Here is a 23643-nt window from a genome sequence, read left to right as displayed (position 1 = left end):
GTGAGGCATCTTGACCAATTTGAAACTCTGCTGCGCAATGTAGTACATAGGAATTATTGCCAGTCCTTTGATTTGGACATGGATGCGGGCTGTGAGCCTGGCCAGTAGTTGGAGCACAGGTATTGTCTGGTAACTGCCTGCTTTGCTTCATTCTGTAATTATGCAAAAGAACTGATTATTTTGCCAGTTGCTTGAGGCGGGAAGGGTAGGTGGGGGCCAATTAATTTGAGGAGATTGTACAAGTTAAGGGTTTTGTACATGACTCAGAAATCCATCCCTGAAGCACAGATGGTTCACAGGAGCTGTTGAAGGGAGAGTCAGGCAACACCACCTCCTTGCCCCTTGAGCTGGGCTCTTGGAACAGGAGGTTCTCTGCAGCTTAGGTATTCTCTATGTCACTTGCATCTTCCTTGTACTCACTGCCCATAGACTTGATTTGTGTGAAGGCTGTTGGCACCTTGTCCTGGTGCTCCTGTTGCAACACTACTCTGAAATGAGTTAAACCTCTACTGAAGTCTGTGCTCTACTTTGAGGCTAGGTTCTACAGGTAATTGGGTTTCTTTTGGTGCTTTCCAGTTCCAGTTTGAATTGGAAATCCTACAACTGAATTGCGTGTGTGTATGTATGTATGTGTGTGTGTATATATATGTACAAAATCTATTCTGTATGTTTCACGTGAATAATAGCGTGTAAAAACAAAAAAAAAGGATTTGAGAAGATGGCATGTTTTCATGATAAATTTAGATAACTTATATAACCAATAATTTGGAGAACTGAGTTAAACTTCTCAAATCTTTTTTTTTCAGTGTTAGGAAAATGCTGGGTATAGCAAAACATTTGATTGCTAAACTAGGATTTCTAAGAACAATTGAAGTGTGTGGAACATAAGGTAGAAGACTTATTTCCAAGCCTTGAAGACAGGGTAGAATTGATCTGTATTTTTTCTTCATATAGGAACTCAATTTGGAAAAATATATATATATATATATATATATCTTGCATTACTTAGATATATTTCTTGTACCAATATAAACTTTATGAAATTGGGAACAGTTGTAGTTGCACGGTGTTGGGTTTTCTCCTTCTGTGTGATGCAAATGTCTTTTCACACTGTTCTTGCCTTCCGATCCACTTAATTTTTATGAGTTTTCATTATGGACATCTGGTCGTGGTAATATATAACCCTTGTAAAGCTGGTAATGGATCAGATGCCAGGACTTATGTATTCAGATATTTGGATTTGTCTTCTCTCTTGATATGCATATTTTCCTGAGGACAGAAAGACCGCAGAGAAATATCATTCATCATCAAACAGCAGCAAAAAGTGGCATGAGAAAGTTTTGCAATAGCATAAATACCCCCAAATTATATATGATTTCCTTTTGGAAAGGCTTTGTTTAATGATTTCAACATGGCTGCATAAAACAACATAATTTAGCAGGTTTAGTTTGGCTTAGTTTGTATAATTTTTTTAGAATTTACATACTGGTATTATGGTCTTGTGATTACAGAATTCCACTATAAGTATGAAGTGGATGCCAAGAAAAATCAATGAATTCTTGGCCTGTAGTATTCATGAGGGAACAGTCAGTTGTTATTTAAGATATCCTACCCCCACCTCAAATCATAAAATTCCTGCATTATAAGGGGTTTGAAAAGAAGGCTGTATTTGTGGTTTACTCTAGCAGAAGCTGGAAAAATGGTGTGTATCTTTACCATTAGTATGATGTGTGCATCATCCCATGTGCCTTACCCCATAATGATGCTCCAAGGAACACGTACAAGTCAAACTTTTTGGCAGAATGTTTCTTTAAAAAAAAAAAAAAAGCTTAGTCAGCCCGATGTTAGATTTTCCTTCAGAATTAAATGTACCCATTGCAGTCGGACTTGGTGTCTCACAGTTTGAAAAGTAATCTGTTGTCCTTAATTCCGTTCTCTGCCGTCCCTCCAGTTCCCAACCTCCTTGTCGTAAAAGAGATGATCAAACGGCTGCAGGAGCTTCGTCACACTGAGCAGGTGCAAAGAGCGTATGCTCTCAATTGTGGAGAAGGTGCCACAGTCAGCTATGAGATTCAGATTCGTGTGCTGCGGGAATTTGGACTTTCCGATGCTGCTGCTGAACTTCTGCAGGTAGGAAAAGTTGCTGTAGTAGGATCACAAATGCTTTGATTCGGGTTCTGTTCTGATTATGAGCTGAGCTGGATGTGTAATCAGCAGTAAAAGAGCTGCTTCATGCACACGCTGAACAAACACTATTTTGAAATGCCTTCAAAGTTTAGAACTGTCCAGGTGCAAATTGCGCTGAGACTGCTGCATTTGATTGATGTGATTTTAAAAATGTATAGGTGTAACGTATAAATATTTTTCTCAAAAGTTGTTGCCATTAATGGTGTTCTGACTGCCACAGATATTTGGGAACAAGGTTGAATCTTGGATTTAAAGTAGATTGAGATTAAAGGGTTGTTTTTTAAGTAGGATTAAAACAGTTTTTAAAATATGCTGTCTGATTTTTCAAGGAAGCACCAGAAGTAGTAGATTTGTTTTTAGCTGAAGGCCCTTAAAAGCTATTTTTCTAGGAGACAGAATGTCAGTCTTTCCCCTGTTGAAACTAGGTTTTGAAATGTTACAAAATCAGAGTTACGTAATCATAGTTACTCTGATTTAGTCAAATATTTGGCAAATAGTTTTTGTACAATATCTGTAGCATACAAATGAGGGCATTCAGATACGAATGACTCGTTCCTGCTAACTTCCTGAGATCCCAAATGTGTTACCTCTCTTTTGATTTTTTTCTTAACACTTGAATCATTAAGATGTGAAGAAATAACTCTGTAAAAAGAATGCTGTGATTTAACTGACTGTGTAAATGGTGTGTAACTGGAGTGCACAACACAGAATCACAGAATGGTTTGGGTTGGAAGGAACCTTAAAGATCCCCTAGGTTCCAGCCCCGTGCCATGAGCAGGGACACCTCCCACCAGACCAGGTTGCCCAAAGCCCCATCCAGCCTGGCCTTGAACACCTCCAGGGAAGGGGCACCCGCAGCTTCTCTGGGCAACCTGTGCCAGGGCCTCACCGCCCTCTGAGTGAAGAATTTCCTCCTTATATCTAGTGTAAATCTACCCTCTTTTAGTTTTAAAGCCATTCCCCCTTGTCTTATCCCTACACCCCGTGACAAGTCCCTCCCCAGCTTTCCTGTAGCCCCCTTTAGGTACTGGAAGGACACTGTAAGGTCTCCCCGGAGCCTTCTGTTCTCCAGGCTAAGCAATCCCACCTCCCTCAGCTTGTCCTCACGGGAGAGGTGCTCCAGCCCTCTGATCATCTTTGTGGCCCTCCTCTGGAGTAATTCTCTAATACACCCATGCCCTTCTTGTGTTGGGGGCCCCAGAGCGGAGCTGAATGTAGTACTCTGGGTGGGAGTGAACCTGAGTGAACATGAACAGCTCATATTCCTTGTTAAGGAGGTAGTTCATAAAACAGTCAAAACATAACTAGGAAACTAGATTACTTATTCTTGAATCACATAGGCCTTTTTCTCCCGTGACTCAGTAGATCTGCATAGGATGTATCAGTTCTGGGAAACTGGAATAACCTCTTCTGTTTTTATGTTACTGTGCAGCAAATTGCATTTGTTGGGCAGCTTTTTCACATAGTGAACCTGATGCTTCTTGTGTTTAAAAAATAAAATTAGGCCATGGTAGCTGTAATGGCTTTGAGCTTTGGCTAGGTTTTCAGTGGCACAACTAGCTTGTTACAGAGCTAGGAGATTTAAAGTTCCAACATGTGTCAGTTTAGGAGGTTTTTCTGGCTGACTTCCTATTTTTTGTTACTTTTTTTTCCCTCTGCAGAATCCTCACAAATTCTTTCCTGATGAGCGATTTGGGGACGAAAGCCCGCTCCTGACAATGAGACAGTCTGGACGATGCCGCGTTAACAGCACTCCCACTGCAGAAACCATGTTTACAGAACTGGACTCTTTTGTGGCCTTTCATCCTCCATTGCCCCCTCCTCCGCCTCCATACCACCCACCAGCAACTCCTATTCACAACCAGTTCAAAGTGGGCTGGAAGCAAAGGGTGCCAAGTCAACATCCCTCGCGTTCTTTTTCTTACCCTTGTAATCACTCACTGTTCCACTCCCGAACAGCTCCCAAAGCTGCGCCACCCGTCTACTTGCCCAGCGTGAAAGCAGCACCTCCAGATTGCACTAACACTACAGGTCTGGGGAGGCAAACGGTGGCTGCAGCAGCGGCAGTGATGGCAGCTGAGAAGCAAGTAGTAAGTATTACAAGTTCTCCTCCCCATCTCTGGCAGGTTGTAGTAGCCTGAGAGGAGCTGGAGAGCAATCTTGTGATGAGGTAACAGCTTGGTTAAAACAGCATGCTGGTCAGGAGATTCTTCTGTCAAAACCTGTCATCAGCCTTCTGCATCTGAAAGGCAGGGTTTCATCCCTGGGAGACGAATGCTCCAGGGGCAGGAGTGGTTTTGGAGGGGCAAATAGGTCTTGCAAAGCTTCTGAAATAGCATGGTTTGCTCCACATTAAAACAAAGCATAAGTGAACTTCAGTAGTGGACTGCATGCTATAACAGTAGAAATATTGATGATATCTTGGCTATTTGCAGGTAAGTAGCCCTGAACTAATCAGTTGTGTGTGAAGGGAACCTGTGGAGAATGGAAAGGTTTCACATCAGTGGAAAAGATTTTAAAATGGATAGGCAAGCAGAAATTGGTAATTGCAGATATGATAGTTTGTTGCAACATTTAAAGAAAAACATAGTTACTGAACTACAATATAATGCAATGAAAACAGTGAACTGTAACAGATGATGAACCAAATGATAGCTTTGAAGTACAGGAAAAGCTAAATAAAGAACTTGGTAATCATTTATTCAGTGAGAAAACTGTTTCAGTGTACTGTTCTGTCATACTGAAAACCTGCTGTCTAGGTGCAGGTTTGATCTGGAGTTCTGAATGGAAACATGATTTATTTTTTTCTTTAGCAATTGCCCTAGATATATCGCACTACTGCATTTCAGGTTAAAATATTTAACTTGAACAAACAATGGAAAAAAATAAGTCTGAGTTGAAGGATTTGTCAGTGCAGACTTCAGAAAGGAAATGTTATGGAGATGTTTCTGTGATAGTTGATATAAATTTGAGCTTGTTCATCTATAGCTTAGGCAGGAGGGCACAGCTCACTGCTTCACAGTAGGAATATGTTGCCTAAAATGTATTAAAAATAGAAGGAGAAATAAACGTAGTATAGATGGTATTTATGTTCCTTAATTTTTCTGCAGTGTGTGAGTTACTAGTAGTTAATGCTTACTAAAATTGCTTTCATTAGAAATGTTAAATACAAGTGGAAGTTAACTTTTCTATCTGGAAGACTAAATCTGCTTGTCTCATTGCAGGTGTAGGGAAAAATGGCAAGCTACAAGATCCATGCACTTTGTGGATCTTGTCAGCCTTGTAACTGGTGCTCCCCAACCCTGAGGCTAGTGCAGATACACGTACATATGATTAACTTGTTTTAAAGTGCAAGCTGAGGGGTTATATCTACAGCGAGGAAACAAATGTTTCATTGTCTTCCCTGCACTGAAATTCTCTGCTATAACAAACCATTTATGTTAGGTTCTGCACTGAGCACTTAGTAAATATAACACAATATAACGCGTTTAAGAAAGGACTCCTGTTGTGGCACAGCCACTTCATGAAGAGAAGAAGAGGTCTTAAGCTAGCAGGAGGGTGGAGGCTGGAAAACACGTGTTCTTTAAACAGTGTAGAAAACTTGCTGGCTAAGGTTAGTCTAGGTGAAGGTAGGTTAAGAAAATGTCATTGTGAATTGCAGGAACTGTGCTAAATACGGTTTGTGTTTGGCTTTTGCTTTTTTCCCCATGGACCTATTTCTTTTCTTTTCCAGTGTACTCAGCCCTTGCTAAACGAACTGATGCCAGATATTGCAATGGGTGTGTCAGCAATGTCTTTAAAAGACAGAAGGTTACCCGAGCTCACTGTCGACACAGAACTAAGCCAGACAGTTACAGAGGTAGGGCCCGGTCCACCCCAGCACATTTCATGTATTCAGAGCAGACACATGCCTACTTCTCGAAAGAAACATGCAATAGAACAAAAACTAGATGCTCGAGAAAATCAGCAGGAATATCCTGACTTCTATGATTTCTCTAATGCTGCATGCAGACCTTCCACTCCAGCACCAAACAGGCACAGCCCTTCGCCTTCGCAAGGCATATATTTTGGCCCAGATTTGTACAGCCACAATAAGGCATCACCAAGTGGCTTAAAGTCAGCTTATCTACCTTCCCAGATATCTCCTAAAAAGCAGGAGGATTCTAGGAGGGAATACCTGCTCTCCCAAGATGGGCATCAACACAGACAAAAGAATGAGCCAATACACCTCGATGTCTTAGAACAACCTCCCCAGCGGCTGGACTTGGCGTTGGCTACCCAGGAGAATGCTGGTAATGGCCCAGTTCACATCAGGGGAAGAACAAAAATGGAAACTGATTTAACCTACGGGCTAACCTCCAACAGACCTTCGCTCTCTGCGTACACCTCTGAAGTGCAAGAAGAGAGACCCAGCAGGAGACTGGCAGATGATGAGCCATTGGAACATGGCACGCAGAGAAATGCAGATTTGGAGAGGGAAGATGCAGCAAGCAGAGGAAGGAGGTCTCCAAACAAACCAGACTTCCTGTATAAAAAGTCTGCTCTATGAAAGCAACCTCCACTATTTCTCTGTGCCTAAGAGTTGTATCCCATTCTTTGCAACTTCTGGCCTGACTTCTGTCAGACAAATTCATTCATGCCAGCAGATAAATTCAGCTTCATACACTTCTTTTGTACATACATACATTGCTTTGTTAGAGACGGCATGCTATCGGTTTTTTAATGCTGCTTCTGGTTTTATTTTGTGGGAACCTTTTTTTGATCAGATTTAATTAAGCCTTTAAAAAAAAAAAAAGCTGGTACCTTTTTTCTACAACCTGGTAGCATTTTGCACCTGTACATCTATTTTAGTGTATTAGTTTTGTACTAATCTGTTAAACTTTATTGTCACATTTAAAGGACTGTATTTTCATACTTTTTGCATTTTCCCCTTCACCTGCCAATTCCCTATGTGCATTGGGTTGCACATAATGAAATGTATTTTCTTACGAGATAGTAACAATGTGTTTATTTTTTAATTATAGGAATTCCAAAGAACAGCACATCAAAATACTACATTTTTAGTTTAAATTTTTTTGTTTAGATCAGAAATCTTCCTGATTTTTATGACTACGGCAAGAATCCAGGCTGTTTTGTTTGAGAAGTTCTGGCAGCTGGTCTTACCCTTATATAGCAAGCCCACTCCAAGAATTACACTTGGGTATTTAAGTGTCCAGGGGATATTTAGGAGTCCAAATTCCAGTGAAATTCACCAGGATCTGACTTTCTGATTCTGTTTGCTTTGTGGTTCACCTGTGACCACGGAGAATTTCATGATCACCCAAAAGCATTTATTAATTAGCCAGACTCGAGTTGTTCATTTGACCATGCAGAGGTAAATCTAGAAATACTGTAAAAAGGATAGTAATAACTTGTTCTTCCAGCTACCCCTGCGTGGGGGTAAGTGAAGACTAGAGCTGAGGATTCATGCTAAATCCTGACATGTCAGGAAGACAAGGCATAGTATCTTAGGCTGTTGCCTGAATGGTAGCTCTCCAACTGGGAGGGTCCCTCTCCGACAGAGGTGCTGAGGTGACTGCACATTGCCTTGCTTTCTCCTGCCTATGATTTAAAAAGGGCTTCACTCCTAGCGATGTCGTTCAGTGTTCCTTATCTGATCTGAAGTGTTTCTGACTTCGTAGTTGCCGCTGTTCTGTGAACAAAATCAAAGTGAAGAGTAACTGCTCTAGCACTGTCAAACATGTGAAGCTTTAGCACTCTTAAATTACACTTCTCTTCTCTGATCTTGCTTTTTTTTTAAAGCACAGGAATGAGATTCATCTATTAACATGATATGCAGAGGGAATGTGAAGATTTTGGGCTGGCTCCCTACTGCTGGGTTGAGATGAAACAACACAGCTGTGTAACGGTTGTAGTTAAGTGCATCCTTAATACCCAGTGTACAGTTGTTATAGCAGCTTCGTTGCATTTAGGATAGGGTTCTGATGCCACTGCAGTGTAGTGATTACTGGTGAACACCTGTTTGTTTGTGGTTTTTTAATGCAGTTTCTATAACAAAGGATTTCCCTGTAGTTGAAAACTAATCCTAGGTGTGATCTAAGAACTATATCGAGGTTAGGTTGTTCCCTACAGTTCAGAATGCCTAAATACTACTTAAAAGAGAAATCTTCTGCAAATTTACTTGTAGCTGATGGCAGTTCTTCTTACCCACCTTGTTCCATTAAAGCATGCAAGGCCTGACAACAATACCATTTTACTGAACTATATTGAATACTGCATTTCAGAACTACCAAATAGCTTGTAGATAAACGAAGATGTGGGTTTGTGGACCAATAAGTCATAATGTCTCCTACATGCTTACATACATATGCCTCCTGCTTCTAGGAAAGCTCTGCAGGCACTCCTCTCGCGGTGCAGCCGTAAAAGGCACGGTGTAGGATTGGAGGAGAAACACAGCTAAGCTGCACAGGTCATGTAAGTGTGTTGTGGGTGAGGGAAGATGTGTGTTTTTTTCCTCCATTACCCTCTTTTAAACTGCTTTTTGACCACGGTCAGAACGAGCCCTGGTCTCATCACCGCTGTGTGTAACTGGTGTGGGACTGCAGTGTAAAACAGTGTTAAATCCAGGAAGGTATTGGGAGGAGAGGGGAGGGGAGCAGTGTTCCTGTGGGTTAGGGACTGAGGTTCATTGGATTTATTCTGAAGATCCGAGCACAGTGCTGTCTTACTGTGTAGCTCTAACCAGACACTCTGGTCTCTTGCTTATGAGCACTAGAAGCGTTAGTTAGCGTCACACACAAAAGGAAGAAAAAAACCTCACTGCATTTGCGTCATATATATATGTTGATAGCTTAACTGCTAAGAAGTCATAGCTGTCCTCAGAAGACTTACTGTTCTGAGTAACTTATTTTTACCTGAAATTTATAAATGTACTTTCAAAGGAAACTATTTTTACTCATGGTTTGATGCGGCACTGTGTGCCTGAACTGAGATGGGGCTTCAAGTCTACAGATTTAAGCTTAAAATTTGTGGGGACGTGGCTGATAAAGACTGAAAAGTTTTGAGGTTACGGCTTGAGGGAAATGATGAAATGGTTTGTCTTTGGAATAAGCTGGTGAGAAATGCCTTTCTGGGGCTGGGGGGGACATGCCTGCATTTTAGGATTCAAAATTGCTTCTGAAGTCTCAGAAGCAGAACAGTATTAAAAAGAATAAAGTGTTTAAAAGTAGGTTCAAACTAAAAGGCAAGTCCTTTTGAGGCCACGCAGACAATCAGGCCATTCAGACAATCTGTTTTCACTTGTATATTTTGAGTTAGGAAGATGATAGCAGCTAATGGCAGCTGATTTTGAGTGGAAAAGGATTTGTTAAATTACTGGAACTGTATTTTTGTAGTCCAGAGTAGGATTTCCTACCTAGTTGGGCATGGAGGGAGGGGAGTGAGACCATCTTTATTCTTCTTCATGGAAGCATTAATCAGAAGCTAGTGTTCATACGCTTCTCGTGTAGCACACACGTAGCTGTGCTACCTGCTACTTTTTGTTCTCTTTCTACTGAAACTTTGGTGCAAAAACTCCTTGTTTACATGAAGCACTTTCTGATTAGGCTGGAAATTAACATCCTTTCCTCCTACAAATTTGATGGAGACGATGGATCAGTGACTGTATTTTGCTTTAGGATAGAGGTATGGACATCACGTTTTCTTGGATGAGGAAGAGTTATGCTCCTTCTTCTGTTAAAGAGCTCAGACTTTAATTTAGTGAGCAACATGCAAAAACTTCTTATTCCCCTTTTCCCTGACCCCTTCCTCTTTTCCTTAATATATCGCTGAATAACTTAATTCCTGAAACAGATTCTTCCTTTGAAGTGTTTTACTGTTCCACAGAGTTACTGTAGTTGTGTGTTAATAACTGCTGTGTTGTTTGGCAGTTTCTTGTCATGCTTTTCGTTTCTGAAAGCAAAGACTGTGGCCACCCTTACTTGTAAGCCTTGGGTTTTGGTCTTGGAACGTCCCAAATGTTTGTCTTTATGGATTTCCTTGGTTTGGGGTTTTTTGAGAGAATACACATGCTGTTTGAGGCAATGTTAGTTCTTCTAATAATTATATGCTTATGGTAGAGGTGGTGCTGAGCTCTGCTCAATACAGGGAGCGGTTGAGAGATGAAACTGTAAAACCATATTTGGGGTTTCTGTAATTATCTGTACTTCCAGAAGGTAGCTCTGCCTTCTGCAGTGTCACGGTTCTGTTTCTTGTCCTTGTGTTGTTACTGGTATAAAGTCAAGTGCCTTCAATGCTAAAGGCTCAGAAAAACTTTCTTAAACTGACTTCATGTCCTATGCAAGTGTTTTTTCTACGACCTGCATAACCAGTACTTTGTAAAACTTGTTTACGCTTCAATTGTACATAGTGTTTTTAAAAAAAATAGTATTTTTATTTAGGTACCTCCAAACTTGAATTCTAGTCTTGTGTGATACATTGTAAAACAATACATTTCTCTTTTGAGTACCATTACAGTTGTACAAAGGTTTTCACTGGTTCTATTTTTCTACTGTTGCTGAGAAGCATGTAACACTGACTTTATCCTACGTATAGTTGGCATTTCAAATAAATGGCTTGTATAGAAGACGCGTGTGGCTGCTTCAGTTACCTGCTCCCGGCAGCCTGCCCCAGCAGTGCCCGAGCGGCAGCGTGGCGTGTGGTGGTGGTGTGAGCTTTTCTGACTGACCGCTGGGCTGGGGGGCAGGAGTGATGAGACACAGCCCATAAGGTGCTCTGTAACAACAAAGGCTCTTAGGAAAAAATGTAAGTTTTGTCATCCCTTCTCAGAGGTTGGACTGGGTGATCTCGGAGGTTTCTTCCAACCTAGATGATTCTGTGATTCTGGGAAAAAAAAAAAACTCATTAAAAAGTAAAGCACTTCACTAAAATAATTCAGTGAGTTCTGGCTAGAGCCTAACTGGCTATAACTAGTCTGTAACAGCGTTCATAGATAAAGCAGCAAGCCTTAGCCTTGCTCTAGAAAATGTTTATTTTCTCAGAGCCAAAGACTAGTTAATAATTAAATACACAGCATCCTCTCCTTGACTTGCAGGTATCCTGTGTCAGCTGAATCTTCGTTAACTGTTTCACAGGAACAACTGTTTCATGACTTCAGAGAGATGACAGAAGTTTAGAAGTGTCATCCAGCAGCAGCAGATTTTGGCTACGCTCTCACTTTGATGTGCAACAACAAAATGTTTTGGGTGATGTCCTGGCAGAAAGGGGGAGGAAGGTAAGGAGCGGGAGTACTGTATGAGCGTAAACACTAATGGGCATCCCTGCAGAGCCAGGAAGATGGGGTTTAAGGGCAGTTTCCTAAACCAGAAAGCTGTTGGTGGGGGCTTTGTGTTCACTTTGCAATAGCGTCCTCACTTCAATACACGGATACCCAAGAAAGGGCAATGCATGGCTTCAGTCTGGACCTGGTGCGAAGCTGTAGTTGCACCAGTTGTCCTGGAATTTGTATGGTTCACATTTCTAAAATGTACTCCCTCTATGCACCAGTGCTTCAATTTCTTGGGTACACTGACTGTGGTGTAAGTGGGTGTTGCTGTAGGTAGTTGTGCTACACTGTGGTAGGTGCTCTGTGTGTGGTGGGGGTGGTTTTCTCATATATACGCTAGGAAGAGAACAGCAAAACAGTGAAAACCGAGGGTTTCAGTTCAGGGTGATTTGAGCTTAGAGCTGGAACTGAGGACAGCGCTTGTCTCTGGCCACCTTCTACCTCCACCAGTTTAATGAATTAAATGTAAAGAGCCGCCAACCAGGAGCCCCGATCCCTTCTGCTTTTTCTCCTGCTGAAAGGTGTACCCGCACACAAGATGCCAGCCCTGCACAATGAAGTGGGTGAGAGCTGGAAGCAAAGATCTAAGAATACCGGGTTTGGTTTGGCTCAGCCCCTGTCTCAGCCTCCCACAGGTATCTCGGCCAGATGGCGACCGTGTAGTCATCGCCCTAGTTCTGTTGGGCTGGATTGCGGATAAAAATAGAACGCCAGAGCAGCATTTCAGAAACCAGACGATGCAGACTGAATGATTGAACAGTTCTTTATTTCTTAGTTAGATATGCAGTTACAAGTCCTGTAACAACTGCTACAAAAAAGCACATACAATACCCAGAGTTAAGTTTAAAAGCAACTAGTCATTTTGCATGGAACAAACCAATTGACTGAGCCTTTATGCTAGAAAAAGCTTCTGTAAATGAAGTAGTCAAAAACAAAAGGGGGAATGATAAACGTGTGATTTTCTTCTAAAAAGTCTCATTAACATGAATAGTTAATGAATAAGCAGAATAGTACCCCATGGCAAACACATCCTCCAATTACAGAAAGCAAGAGTTAAAAATTATAGCTTTCTTAAAGCAGGGTTTGGGCTTTGTGAGTAAAGAAAACAAAAAAAAAAACCTACATTAGGCTCAAAATAACTTATGAAAAATCAAGATTTAATTGCAGTTAACTGTAGCTTCTTAAAAGTCAGTGAAACCTCCTGTTCCTTGATTATCACAGTGATTATAAAAAGATCATCCATTTTGTACTGTACAAAATGCCAGGCTGCTGCAGTGTTTGCAGGAACATTTATGAAGCAGAACAATTTGAAGTAGGCCAGTTTTTAAAATGAAAGCACATTAGAAGTCCTCTTACAAACCCCTCGATGATTAATTTGTAATTTAGTACCTCTTCCTAGATATTGTTTATAGTCTAACAAGCAGATAACGTTCATGTGACAAATTTTTGCATGTAAAACATCACTGTACAATATTAGAAACAAAGTTTTTGAAGTTATAAAAATGGATACAACATGTTGCTGCATCAAGACCAACCTCTGATTTCTCACTTTCCACCTGCTCAGGGCGTACCTCCCCAGCAGAGCTGCTGCGCAGAAGCACAGTGCTACTGAGTTCACATAAGAACCGACTTTGAGAATGCAGTTTCATCCAACAGGATTAAAACCAACAGCCATCATCACTACCTCATGCCTGCTTTACTTTTTAAGGACCCATGCCTCCCTGCAGAAATAAACAAACTTACTTTGTGCAGGGAGCAACTGCCAGTCACCCCAACCAGAAGAGATGACACAGAGCCATTCAGAGCAGGAAAGCAACGCGCTCCCGGCTTGCAGAATGCAGAGCGTGCCCCACACCCGTGTTTTAGGACAGAGGAGAGCTATAAGCACTAAAAGTAAAACAGGTCAAAGGAAAAAGGGAACGAACAGTGGCACGAAGTTCTGTCAACAAGCAGTCCTCCCCCTTGAGTTGAGGGGGAGGACTTTCAAAGAAATACAAACATAGACTGATACTGAAATCCATATAAAAGCAGTGTACCTGTTCAGAACACAGTTTATGCGCTACAAATAAAGGAAATGAGACAAAATGAAGAAGGTGGAGGCAGTTTCTTGAATAGCTGGATTTTTAGGAGAAGCCCAGTACTAAAAATGCCTCTTCTGTTTGTCAGTGAATATTGTTTTCCCAGTTGTCCTTTCAGCCTCAGAACTTCTCCCTCTAACTACAGTAGTACTGCATCCTGTTAGTCCGTCGTCTTTTCCGTGACTGGAATTCTTCAAAGAAGTGCTGAATGTCTTCTCTTTTAACAACCTATTGCAAACAATAGGAAACTGAAGTTGTGGTACAATAACCCAATTAAGCAGCCTCTTTTTTTTTCTTAAATGTATTCCATATGTAATGCACAAAGCATTTAAAAGTATTCTGAAGTCTCTGTGATAGAGCTAGCAAACCAGCTTTCCTGTCTTACCCCAAGGAAACGATTAATGCCCAAATTCCATTATAGGAAAATACAGAGAGTGAAACAAGCTACCCAGCGCTAAAACAAGCACAGAGAGCAAAGCTCCTTGTATTTTTAATGGGTCTGGCTACTTGCTTTGATGATCAGAATAATTAACACAAAGCAAGATTTGACACTCGCTTCAGACACAACAATGCATCTTAGAATGGCGGTTCAGTAAAGCTGGGGCTTAATACTGAGCAAATAAAATGCTTGTGTTGATTAATAATGGCAAGCAACTCCTCACGGAAAACAACCAACAACACTGCCAATATTTAGTCCTTAAAGATTGAATTTAATCTAAGAACAAAGATTAAGAGCTTTATTCCTGCATACTTTTCCTAGAACAACAAAAGTTTCATTGAAATTTGAAAACAGCTCTCAGCACTTTATAGACAGATTTCTGTAAGGTTCCTGTTTTTTTTTCTCAGCACTGCCATTAAAGAAATACAATTTTTAAATTCCAATTGAATCAGGAATGTCTCATTTCTACAACAACTCCAAGAGACAGAAAAAATACAAGTGTTGTAATACCCAATACCCTTCAACAGTATTTTAGAACACTTTCTGGCAAATTCTGCAAATTCTGCAAGTTCCCGCTTACCGTTCCCTCATCTGCAAATCTCCTGAGATAGTCGGTCAGTTCTGTCTTTAAGTCGTTGTATTCTGAATGGGGAAGCAAAGGCAAGGGTAAACACAAAAAAAAAAAAATCGAGCTTTAGTTTAACATTGGCTCAGGAAGACAACCTGCTGCACTTCCTCTTGTCATTAGTTAGATTTACCCGAGAGAAATCTAGGTTTGAACTGGATTATAAAAAAATAAAGAAGTGAAAAGCAAAACAAGTTTGGGAAAACAAGAGATGCCTAATAATTTATCAGACCAGCCTCTGGGGTCTGAGCATCTGTCCAGCTAACCTTCATGAGAAATGTACTGAAGTTCAGTGTGCTCTGCAGAACAGGTGCCAAGAAACAGCCTTCACCCCAGCTTCACATCGACCGGCACTCCCCCCAGAAAACAGCAGACAGCCAAAACAACAGAAAAAGGTATGAAATTTAAGCCAGTGTAAGTTAGTGTTTAATTATTTAAGTCAGAAGAAATTACCATCGATACCATACCTACGATGTTAAATAGGAGAAAGTTCCCACACCATCTAGGTAAAGTCCAGAGAGGACAAACTTCTCCATAGTAATACTGACCGAGGTTTGCAACCTGTCAGTCTTCTACACACTGATTTCAAATTATTTTTGAAGTAAACTGCAAGACCTGATAGTAACCACTCATGGTCAGCTGTTCACTTAAAACGCTAAGGCGTTCAGAATGAAATGAAATGAATACTTTTATATTTACCACAGATGAGTTCTACTTGCTGAACTCTGTTCATGCTGTTCAGGGTGTCCATTAAAGGATCTCTCCTGTCTGTTTCTTGGTCACTGGTACCTTTGTTTTCATAAGCCAAGACGGTGTCATATTCATCTGTCAGGAACTGGACTTCAAGTTCTGAATACATTTTCTGGAAAACAATGCAAAATTTACTTTTAAGTTACAAAACTTCTCAGATACAGATGTTCTCCCCCATTCCTTCTTTGCATTCAGTATCACAAATAACAACAATAAAAATAATTAAGTTTTCTATCAAGCATTTCAGCCATTCCCCCCTGACAACTTCCAAAACAAGACTGGCTTTAAACAGCAAAGAAAACACATATGTTTAGAAGTCCCTTCATGCTGCACTAATTCCAGACGATCCAGTGTGCTTCTTTACGTCAGGTGGAGGGATATTTTTAGGTGTTTATATGCAAAGTAAGAACGTTTTCACACAATTTTTATCTACAGGCTTCTCTTCCAAGATTCTTTGGGAGCTCCTCCCTGCCTCCCCCACTTCAGCGTTTACAATGAAGAGGGAATACATACCAAACAATCTGCACAAGTGCATAATTTGCTTCTCCAGTTTGATGGCCAAAAGGTGGCAGTATCTTTTTTTAAAAATTGCTTGCTCTGGAGTTCTTTCAGCTTGCAGACTGGTTCTTCACTCTTGGTAACTATCTGAATTAAAACGACAGTGTTCAGTGCTCTACAGCTTCAAATAGACACAGTTCTTTCCAGCACGTCATTTCCTTATACAATATTTTTCTTTTGTCTCAGATACAATTTCATTAAACAACCTATATTACTGTTCCATTCGCATAAGGATTCTGATGTGGTTTAGCAGTTTCCACTGGATGTATAATAAACTATTGTTTCAGAAACGCAGTTACAATGCCTAACAGCACTGTAGTAGAACAATGGCACCTCCGCGTAAAGGCCAAGCGGCTGGCAGGATGGGGTGCGGGTACCCCAGCGGCAAGCAGCTGTTATACCCCATCCCACCTACCTCTACAGGCACGTTCTGTAGCCTGTGCTGTGCTCCACTGAGACCACATTTAAAGTGTCAGCAACTGAGGAGGAACACAGATGGAAAGCATTTACCCCCCCACTGAACCTCTACAGGAAGAGGTGGGTTTTGCTTCTTGTACCACTAGTACGAAGATGTACAGGACAAAAAGGCAGCGTTTTACCTCCGCACAAGTAGACCCAGAGCTAGTTGATGGTTCATTGAACTGTTCCGTTTGCTTCTCCTCCTTTACTTCTTGGTGTTCTACTCCACTCTCTTTTTTTATTTCTTTCTTCTGTTCTTCGCTTTCCTCAACATTCAGGACAATCCCTTCATCTTCAAGAGAGTTCGCTTTGGTCAATGCAGGAACTAGAAGATGCACACACAAGTGAAAACACCGTGCCAGCAAGTACAGGGTACTACAAACATTCCTTCTGCTTTACAGTGCAGCATTAAGAACACCTGGATTACCTCACACACTGCAGGGTCCTGGATATATTCTACAGCTGTCCAAACACACAGACCTATGTATGAAAAGAACCACTTCCTCTTTCACCACACTCTTCTTCGCCTCTCATACTCATTCTAAAACACTCTGCTTCCCAAAATCTAAAACCTAGGAGAGGGAAAATGGCATCACAATTTCAGATAGTTCTCTACTAATAAGCTTGTCATTCTTGACACTCCTTGTTCCTGTTATAGGTTCAGTAATGCACTTTTTGTTGACTTTTTGTTGGAGTCCTTCATTTTCTCCAGATACAAGTTTAAAAAAAAAAAAGCAAAACAAAGAAACCCCACTTTTCTAAACATTTACAGACATCTTCAGCTTTATATATGGTTTTACAAGAGAAAAAAAATAAATAGCTCTTTATCTAAAGAACTGTGCATTAGTAACAATACAGCGTACCAAGCACATCACTTCCTCAAGCGTTCAGACCCTCTGCTGCGTATGTTCTTAATAAGCAGAATTTACAGTTACATAATTTCAGCTGAATCCTTCTTCAGCAGCTCTGCTTTTACCCATAAAACCTTTTGCTGATGATACTCATTTTAGTCAGAGTACCTGAAATGTGAAATAAATCCTACCAAGTAAAATTAGCAGTAGTCACGTCTATCAGTCCTAGGCGCACACAAGTGTTTTTATCTCCCAGTAGTCTGGGGTGACTCAAGAGGCAAGTGATGCATCTCAGTAAAACAAACTCCATGACAGATTAACTACACTAACCACTTCCTTACATAAAAGGAGTGTATGTTCTGATGCCAAGTCATATCTGTTTGCTGTGACATAGCTAGTTAGAGAGCACACACCGAGACGCCTGGTGTGACCGCAGAGAGCACGCGTCCCGAGCAGAGCCCCAGCTCCATTCAGATCAAGGTTTTACACATTCCTTTCAGGGCACTCTACCACTGGCTCTTTTCTGCTCAGAGCCTCTTAGACTCAGCTGTTTTCCTTACTGCTTCCCTTAAGATACCTCTTCAGTTCTTTGATTCAACTTAGAGATGAAGTTCCTTGAGACAAGTATTAAATCCGTATCAATCTAGGTGCTAGCACATCTTTGATTAAATAAATCAGTAAGCACTATGGAATTAAGATTTAGAAATCTGAAATGCCTTTTTTTTTTTTTAAACAGAACAGTTACTGCAGCCCTGCCTGTTCCACTGCCGCAGGTGATTGTCCAATATAATGAGTAGCATTTCTCCAACCACTTGAACAGCATAATGTCATTAATCAGCCAACTATGAGAAACATACTAATGAAACATGGTCTCAGCTGAGTTAATTTTCTTTACCTGCTAATTGCGGAGCATAGGCCCATAGGAAATGGCAGTGATTCATGCAGGCCTGGCATACCATTTCGTGGAAGTCTCCGCTCTCAGGGGGAATTGCACCAAGATGCTGTCAAAAGGAAACAAGGACACAGCAGTTAAACGTTCACTGCAAATTAGCAGATTCAACTCCAGCTTTAGATGAAGTAAAATATCAGCTGCCACTGTATTTTCAACACAAGCATCTAGTCCTGCTACCTTTCTGCAACAAATATCAGCGTAACAGACTGGAAAGAGTTGACCAAATGCCAGGGGAAAAAAAAAAATCTGTCTTCACTTACACACCTTGTTTACAGCCTTTTAGTCCTTGTATACATCCAGAAACCTCAGTTCTATCTTTATCTCATTTCGAAACATTATTCTTCTAAACATAGTCCTAAACGTAGCCTAGTAAGATACTACCACACACTTTAGACACGTAAATGACTTCCTTAAATATAAAAGATCGTTAAGCCTTCATATCATTCACATACTGGGATTGAGAAGAATTAGGCCCCAAACCTCTACAAACCAGTGAGAAATATTTAGGCAATTAAAAGCACTTACCTACTTTATTTTGAGAAAACTTTCTTACAAAGTTCACAGTACACAGCATAATATTCTTAATATATACATTTATAAAAAAGAATCCCATAGTGTATCTACAGAACCTATAATTGAAGCCAATCATCCTTTTTTCTTCTTTGATCCTACAACTTCAAACACTTTGCTTTCTAACAATCCACGATGGAATTTCACTCATGCCCTTGAAGGCACAAGAGGCTGAACCCTTAATGCTCATGCATTAAGTAGGACACTCACCAAAGTGCTTCAGCTGCTTTTAAAAGACTTCCCTGAAGTTTGTAATCAGGAACCAACAGCGTAGTTTGTTCCTTGCTATTTAAAGTAGCTACAGTTTAAAAAGCATTCTTCTGAATGAAGAACCATTCAGACAGTTGATAATGATGTGTCTCAGCAAGAATCTTTTTCTCACTGATTTGAATGATTAGAATTTTCCAATTAAAATAATAACTTCTCTAACAAGAGTCTCCTTGTTCTGCAGAAGGAGCCTTGAAAAAGGTGGAACGCTTCCTAATTATTATTTTTTTTTTGACTGGATGGAGCAGCAGTTCAAGATTAAAGATTTAATATTCCCCTGCATTAAATGAAAAAAAAAATACCCCAGAACATACATTATCATCTTTTGAGAACTACAGCACAACTTCCCAAGTAAAGATTACCATACAAACTTACCTGATGCTATTTTATTTCTATGCAAATGGCAATTCTGCTACTTATAGTTTCCTTACCCTTCCATGGAACCAGTCTTCACAAACTATGCACTGGATCATTTCATCTGGAATCTAGATGAATGGTCATGTTATTAGCATTGCTGTCAACCTGCAGAATCTTTCACAGGGCTCAAACTATAGCATTATGCGAAGCCTGCTCAAGTGAACTGCATTTCCCTCCTTGCCCACCCACAGTGAGCTGCCAGTAATAAGCAGTTGCTGCTTTCCTGAAGTTCAACGGCACATGTAATTCATCATACTATCAAGGCTATGGAAATTCCCTGTTATTATTACAGGACTAGTTTTCCCAGTAGAGCAAGACACTCTCACACAAAAGAGCTAGCAGAAGGTAACACGATATTGGTATCTTTCGTCCTGTGGACAGAAATGCAAAACCAGGCAGCTAAGCAAAAGAAAGATAGCGAAATGCACGACATCACCAGGTTTACACAGGCATGCCAGAAGCCTGACTGAACTGTCTGTAACACACTATAGTAAAACCTGATTTGTTACAAATCAGTTACAGCATTTATAGCCACTCATAGCATTTCTCAAGACAAGGAGAAACACATCTTCTAAGGCAATTGTGTAACTTGAGAAAGAACAGAGATGACTGTGGCAGCATTTTTTCCTAGCGATGGTTTGTCTTCTTTGTCTGTCTTTAAGGCATGAATAACTGCTACTATTTAACAAAACATGAGAAATTAATTACTTCATACAGCACATCACATCAAAAATTGATATGGAACAGAAGATTCTTAAAGTGAGATCTTCCCTGAAACGCAGCTCAAGGACCACCCTTTGCACGTTCTGCATAAATACCGTCCACATACGGTTACTACTAGATTTTGCATTTCTTCTTACCTCATCATCAGGATCAGGATATGGTCTTTTACAAGTACAGTATAAGCCATAGAAGTTGTCATTGTACTTATTTCCTGAATTCACCTTGCCTTTTTCCTAGAAGGAAAGGAAAAAATTGTTTCAATATACAATGCAGTGAAAAAACAAGACAGAAAAAATGGAAATCTGGAAAAAAAAAACAATTCCTGTTCTACTTTACTTCCCCAAAGCAATCATTATGCACATCAGCCCAGAGATCTAAACACAAAGATAGTACCCAGAACACCTACGCCATCCAGCGAGCAGAAGGTAGGGCATACAAGGAATACTGAAGTTCCAAAGGGAAGAGGAAAAACACATTCTGTATTTGTAACAAATGTGTTAAAATCTGTGGTGTTCTTGAGCTACTGCTCATCTAAAACTGTTATTTTCAGAGTTTTGATCACCAATCATGCGTGCCTGCTGCCACTGCAGCACTGGCTGTAGATTTCCCATGTACCTTTCCCTTGAACTTTTTTTTTAAATACCCACACTATGATCCAAACCCAACTTTGTTTAATCCTACCACTGAGTTTACACTAATTTCTTGTCATACACGCCTCCCTCTATGCGAAAGGATGATCCGAATTACAAAACAAGCTCACTGAACCCCAATCACAGGTAATCCCATTCCTAAAAGCAGTTAGTACAGTGCAGCCAGGGGACTTCAGAACTGTTGGTAGTTGCAGCCTAAGGCCACGTGCAGAAACGGCTGTGGCCGTTTACGATGTTCCTGCGAAACGCTCTGTACCACCGTGCAGAGAAGGGAGGAACAGACGACGTGAGCGCCCTGCGCCCACGAGGTCAGCAGATGAACAGCTGGATGCCGAAACGTACGAATGGTTCTGCACTGACCCGAGGGAGGAACAACCACAGACCCACGTTGATCACTCCAATGACAAACAGAAACACCGCAAAGTTGTCACAGGCATCTCTGCACAGATCACCTGACTACGGTCCTCACCTTACTAGCTTCTGGATCTGTCCTGGCTCCACCAGACCGAAATGGGCACACACAAAACCACCTGCTGTTCCTACTTTTAAGTGTTATTACCCTGGAAACTGCCCTGCAGGCAGGGTATGCGTCTTTCTCCTACTGCTTCGCAAAAAGATTACCAACTGCTTAACGAGTGCAAACCGCCCAGCGAGGATGAGAGCACAGGGGGCTTAACAGAGTGAAAAAACTGCCCGTTGGGTGACAACCCATAGAATTTATGCTACAAAGAAGGGAAGGGAACCATCCTTTTGGTGGCAGCACAGCGTTAAGATTCCATAACACAACTGTGAAAGCTGCACCCCAAAAAGTCCTTTGAAGCCAGCTTAAAGCTGTTGGGACTCATTACCACTGGCACCACACGTTTCTGGCACTACGCTGGCCACAGACACAGAGCAGCTGCAGTCAGGGACGATGAGGACCAACAGCTCCACTCCTCTGTTCACACAGCGGGGTTCAGCCCTCTGGTTCCTCAACTGTTTCACCTCCTGCTGCAATATTCCCACCTCATTTAACTCGCTGGGAAAAACAGCAGCACTGCATGAGCCAGCACTTGCTGCGGCAAGCCACCGGCCTTCTGAGACTTCCGAGGTACTTTAATTCTGCATGCAGGAAACCAAGGCCTCGACTCACCGGGAGCAACTTGCACTGCAAATTCTTGAACTTGCTGTTTCCACAGTCACAGCGGAAGTTCCTGGGAAGGAGAACTGAGCGTTTCAGAGGTCTGATCTGGCGACACCACCTTATCTTTTGTGCACATAACAACCCCCAGCAGCTGTTTGCCGTAAGAGCACTCTCACAGCCCGCCCAAGCAGGAGGGCCGGCTGAAGAGCCATGCAGCCTTGCCACCCCCCCAACAGCACTCCCAAAGGCCAGGCCTGCTGAGACGAGCCCCAACCTCCTCCCGGGCCACCCTGGAGCACCCCCTTTCCCCTGGGGCCAGGTCGTAAGGGGCGTCAGAGGGCTCCCCCCGCCCCATACCTCTTGGTGTAGAGCTCGAAGAGGCGGTGTGAGCCGTGGCACTCGTAGCTGCACGCCAGGCAGATGCCGGCCGGCTCCGCCCCGGGCGGCGTGCAGGTGCTGCAGGCGTACAGCGCTTGTCGCTTCACCGCGCCCTGCCGGGACACAGCGGGGACAGAGAGGGGCTGAGGGGCCGGGGGGCTATGGGGGGGTGTGGGGCCGGGGTGTTATGAATCACAGAATTTGAAGGGACCTCACAGACCACCCAGTTCTGAGCCCCTGCCATGGGCAGGGACACCTCCCACCAGACCAGGTTGCCCAAAGCCCCATCCAGCCTGGCCTTGAGCACCTCCAGGGATGGGGCATCCACAGCTCCTCTGGGGGTGTTATGGGGGGTTTTGGGGTGTCATGGGGGGGACTGAGGTGTTACGGAGGAGGGTCGGGGTGTTGTGGGGAGAGGTTTGGGGTGTTACAGGGGTTCAGGGTGTTATGGGGATGTTAGGGTGTTACGGAAGTTTTGGGGTATTATGGGTGTTTTGGGATATTATGGATGGGTTTGGGTGTTATGGAGGGTCGGGATGTTATGAGGGGGTCAGAGTATTATGGGGGTGTTATGAGGGGGTCAGAGTATTATGGGGGTGTTATGAGGGGGTCGGGGTGTCACGGGACAGGGCGCTATGGGGGAGGATAGAGTGTTATGAGGGGTGGGGGTGCTATGGGGGATCGGGGTGCTGTGGGGCAGTGTTATGGAGGGGTGCGGGGCTAAGGGGGTGTTATGAGACTGGGGGGTTGTGGGGGGCTAGGACGTTACGGGGGCAGAGTGTTAGGGGGGTCGGGGCATTATGTGGGTGTTACTGGGGAGGCTGGGGTGTTACGGAGGGGTGAGGGGCTACGGGGCAGAGCGCTACGAGGGGGTCGGGGCGCTACGAGGGGGCGTTATGAGGGGGCGTTATGGGGCGCGCGGGGCCGGCCCCACCTGGGCGTAGCTGCACCGCTCGTGGTCGCTGCCGCCCAGCACGGCCCGCGCCTCCTTCTCCAGCTCCTCGTTCTCGGCCAGCACCTCCGCCAGGGACACCACGGGCTCCTCCGCCGCCGCCCCGGCCCCGGCGCCCGCCCCGCTCCCGCCGCCCTCCGCCGCCGCCGCCATCGCGGGGCCGCGAGCCCGAGGCGGGAAGCGCGCGCGCGGGGGGGCGGGGCGCGGCGGGGCGGGGCGGGGCGGGGGGCGCGGAACCACGTGACCCGCGCGCGGGAGGAGGGAGCGAGGGCGAGGCGGCGGGAAAGCGGCGGTGAGCGCGCGCGACGCGGGTGGGCGGGGCGCGGGGCGCGTCGGCGGCGC

At 42.9% G+C, this 23643-nt stretch overlaps 2 protein-coding genes across 5 annotated transcripts in view; one reads left to right on the top strand and one right to left on the bottom strand.

Moving 5' to 3' along the window:
- BTBD7 (BTB domain containing 7) overlaps positions 1–10810 on the top strand; it is a 57142-nt gene extending 46332 nt beyond the window's left edge. For all 4 annotated transcript variants that reach the window (XM_080594231.1, XM_080594229.1, XM_080594230.1 and 1 more), the window contains 3 exons: positions 1952–2130; positions 3849–4277; positions 5921–10810. In XM_080594231.1, the coding sequence (XP_080450357.1) occupies positions 1952–2130; positions 3849–4277; positions 5921–6736 (1424 nt within the window). In that variant the 3' untranslated portion in view covers positions 6737–10810. The remainder of the gene's footprint in view (positions 1–1951; positions 2131–3848; positions 4278–5920) is intronic.
- A 1444-nt stretch (positions 10811–12254) lies between these two features.
- UBR7 (ubiquitin protein ligase E3 component n-recognin 7) lies at positions 12255–23503 on the bottom strand. Its single transcript, XM_080594234.1, has 11 exons — positions 23284–23503; positions 22329–22462; positions 21981–22041; positions 20336–20431; positions 19490–19543; positions 18165–18270; positions 16559–16743; positions 15915–16046; positions 15351–15513; positions 14607–14668; positions 12255–13815 (listed from the first exon to the last, which is right to left on the bottom strand). Exons 1-11 carry the CDS (start codon positions 23452–23454, stop codon positions 13723–13725), a joined length of 1257 nt encoding a protein of 418 aa, XP_080450360.1. The 5' UTR covers positions 23455–23503; the 3' UTR covers positions 12255–13722.
- Between the last annotated feature and the right edge of the window lie 140 nt (positions 23504–23643).

This window comes from Anser brachyrhynchus (assembly GCF_964034855.1).
Source record: "Anser brachyrhynchus genome assembly, chromosome: 5".
In the NCBI taxonomy this organism is placed as follows: Eukaryota; Metazoa; Chordata; class Aves; order Anseriformes; family Anatidae; genus Anser; species Anser brachyrhynchus.
The sequence above is the reverse complement of the archived record's forward strand: the minus strand, read 5'-3'. Positions and strand labels throughout refer to the sequence as shown.

Coding starts and splice junctions, on each gene's coding strand:
- UBR7 (XM_080594234.1), bottom strand. CDS start 23,454: ATGGCGGCGGCGGCGGAGGGCGGCGGGAGCGGGGCGGGCGCCGGGGCC. Junction 22,463..23,283: donor AGCGGTGCAGCTACGCCCAG/GTGGGGCCGGCC, acceptor GTGTCCCGGCAG/GGCGCGGTGAAGCGACAAGC. Junction 16,744..18,164: donor CTATGCTCCGCAATTAGCAG/GTAAAGAAAATT, acceptor TGCATCTTCTAG/TTCCTGCATTGACCAAAGCG.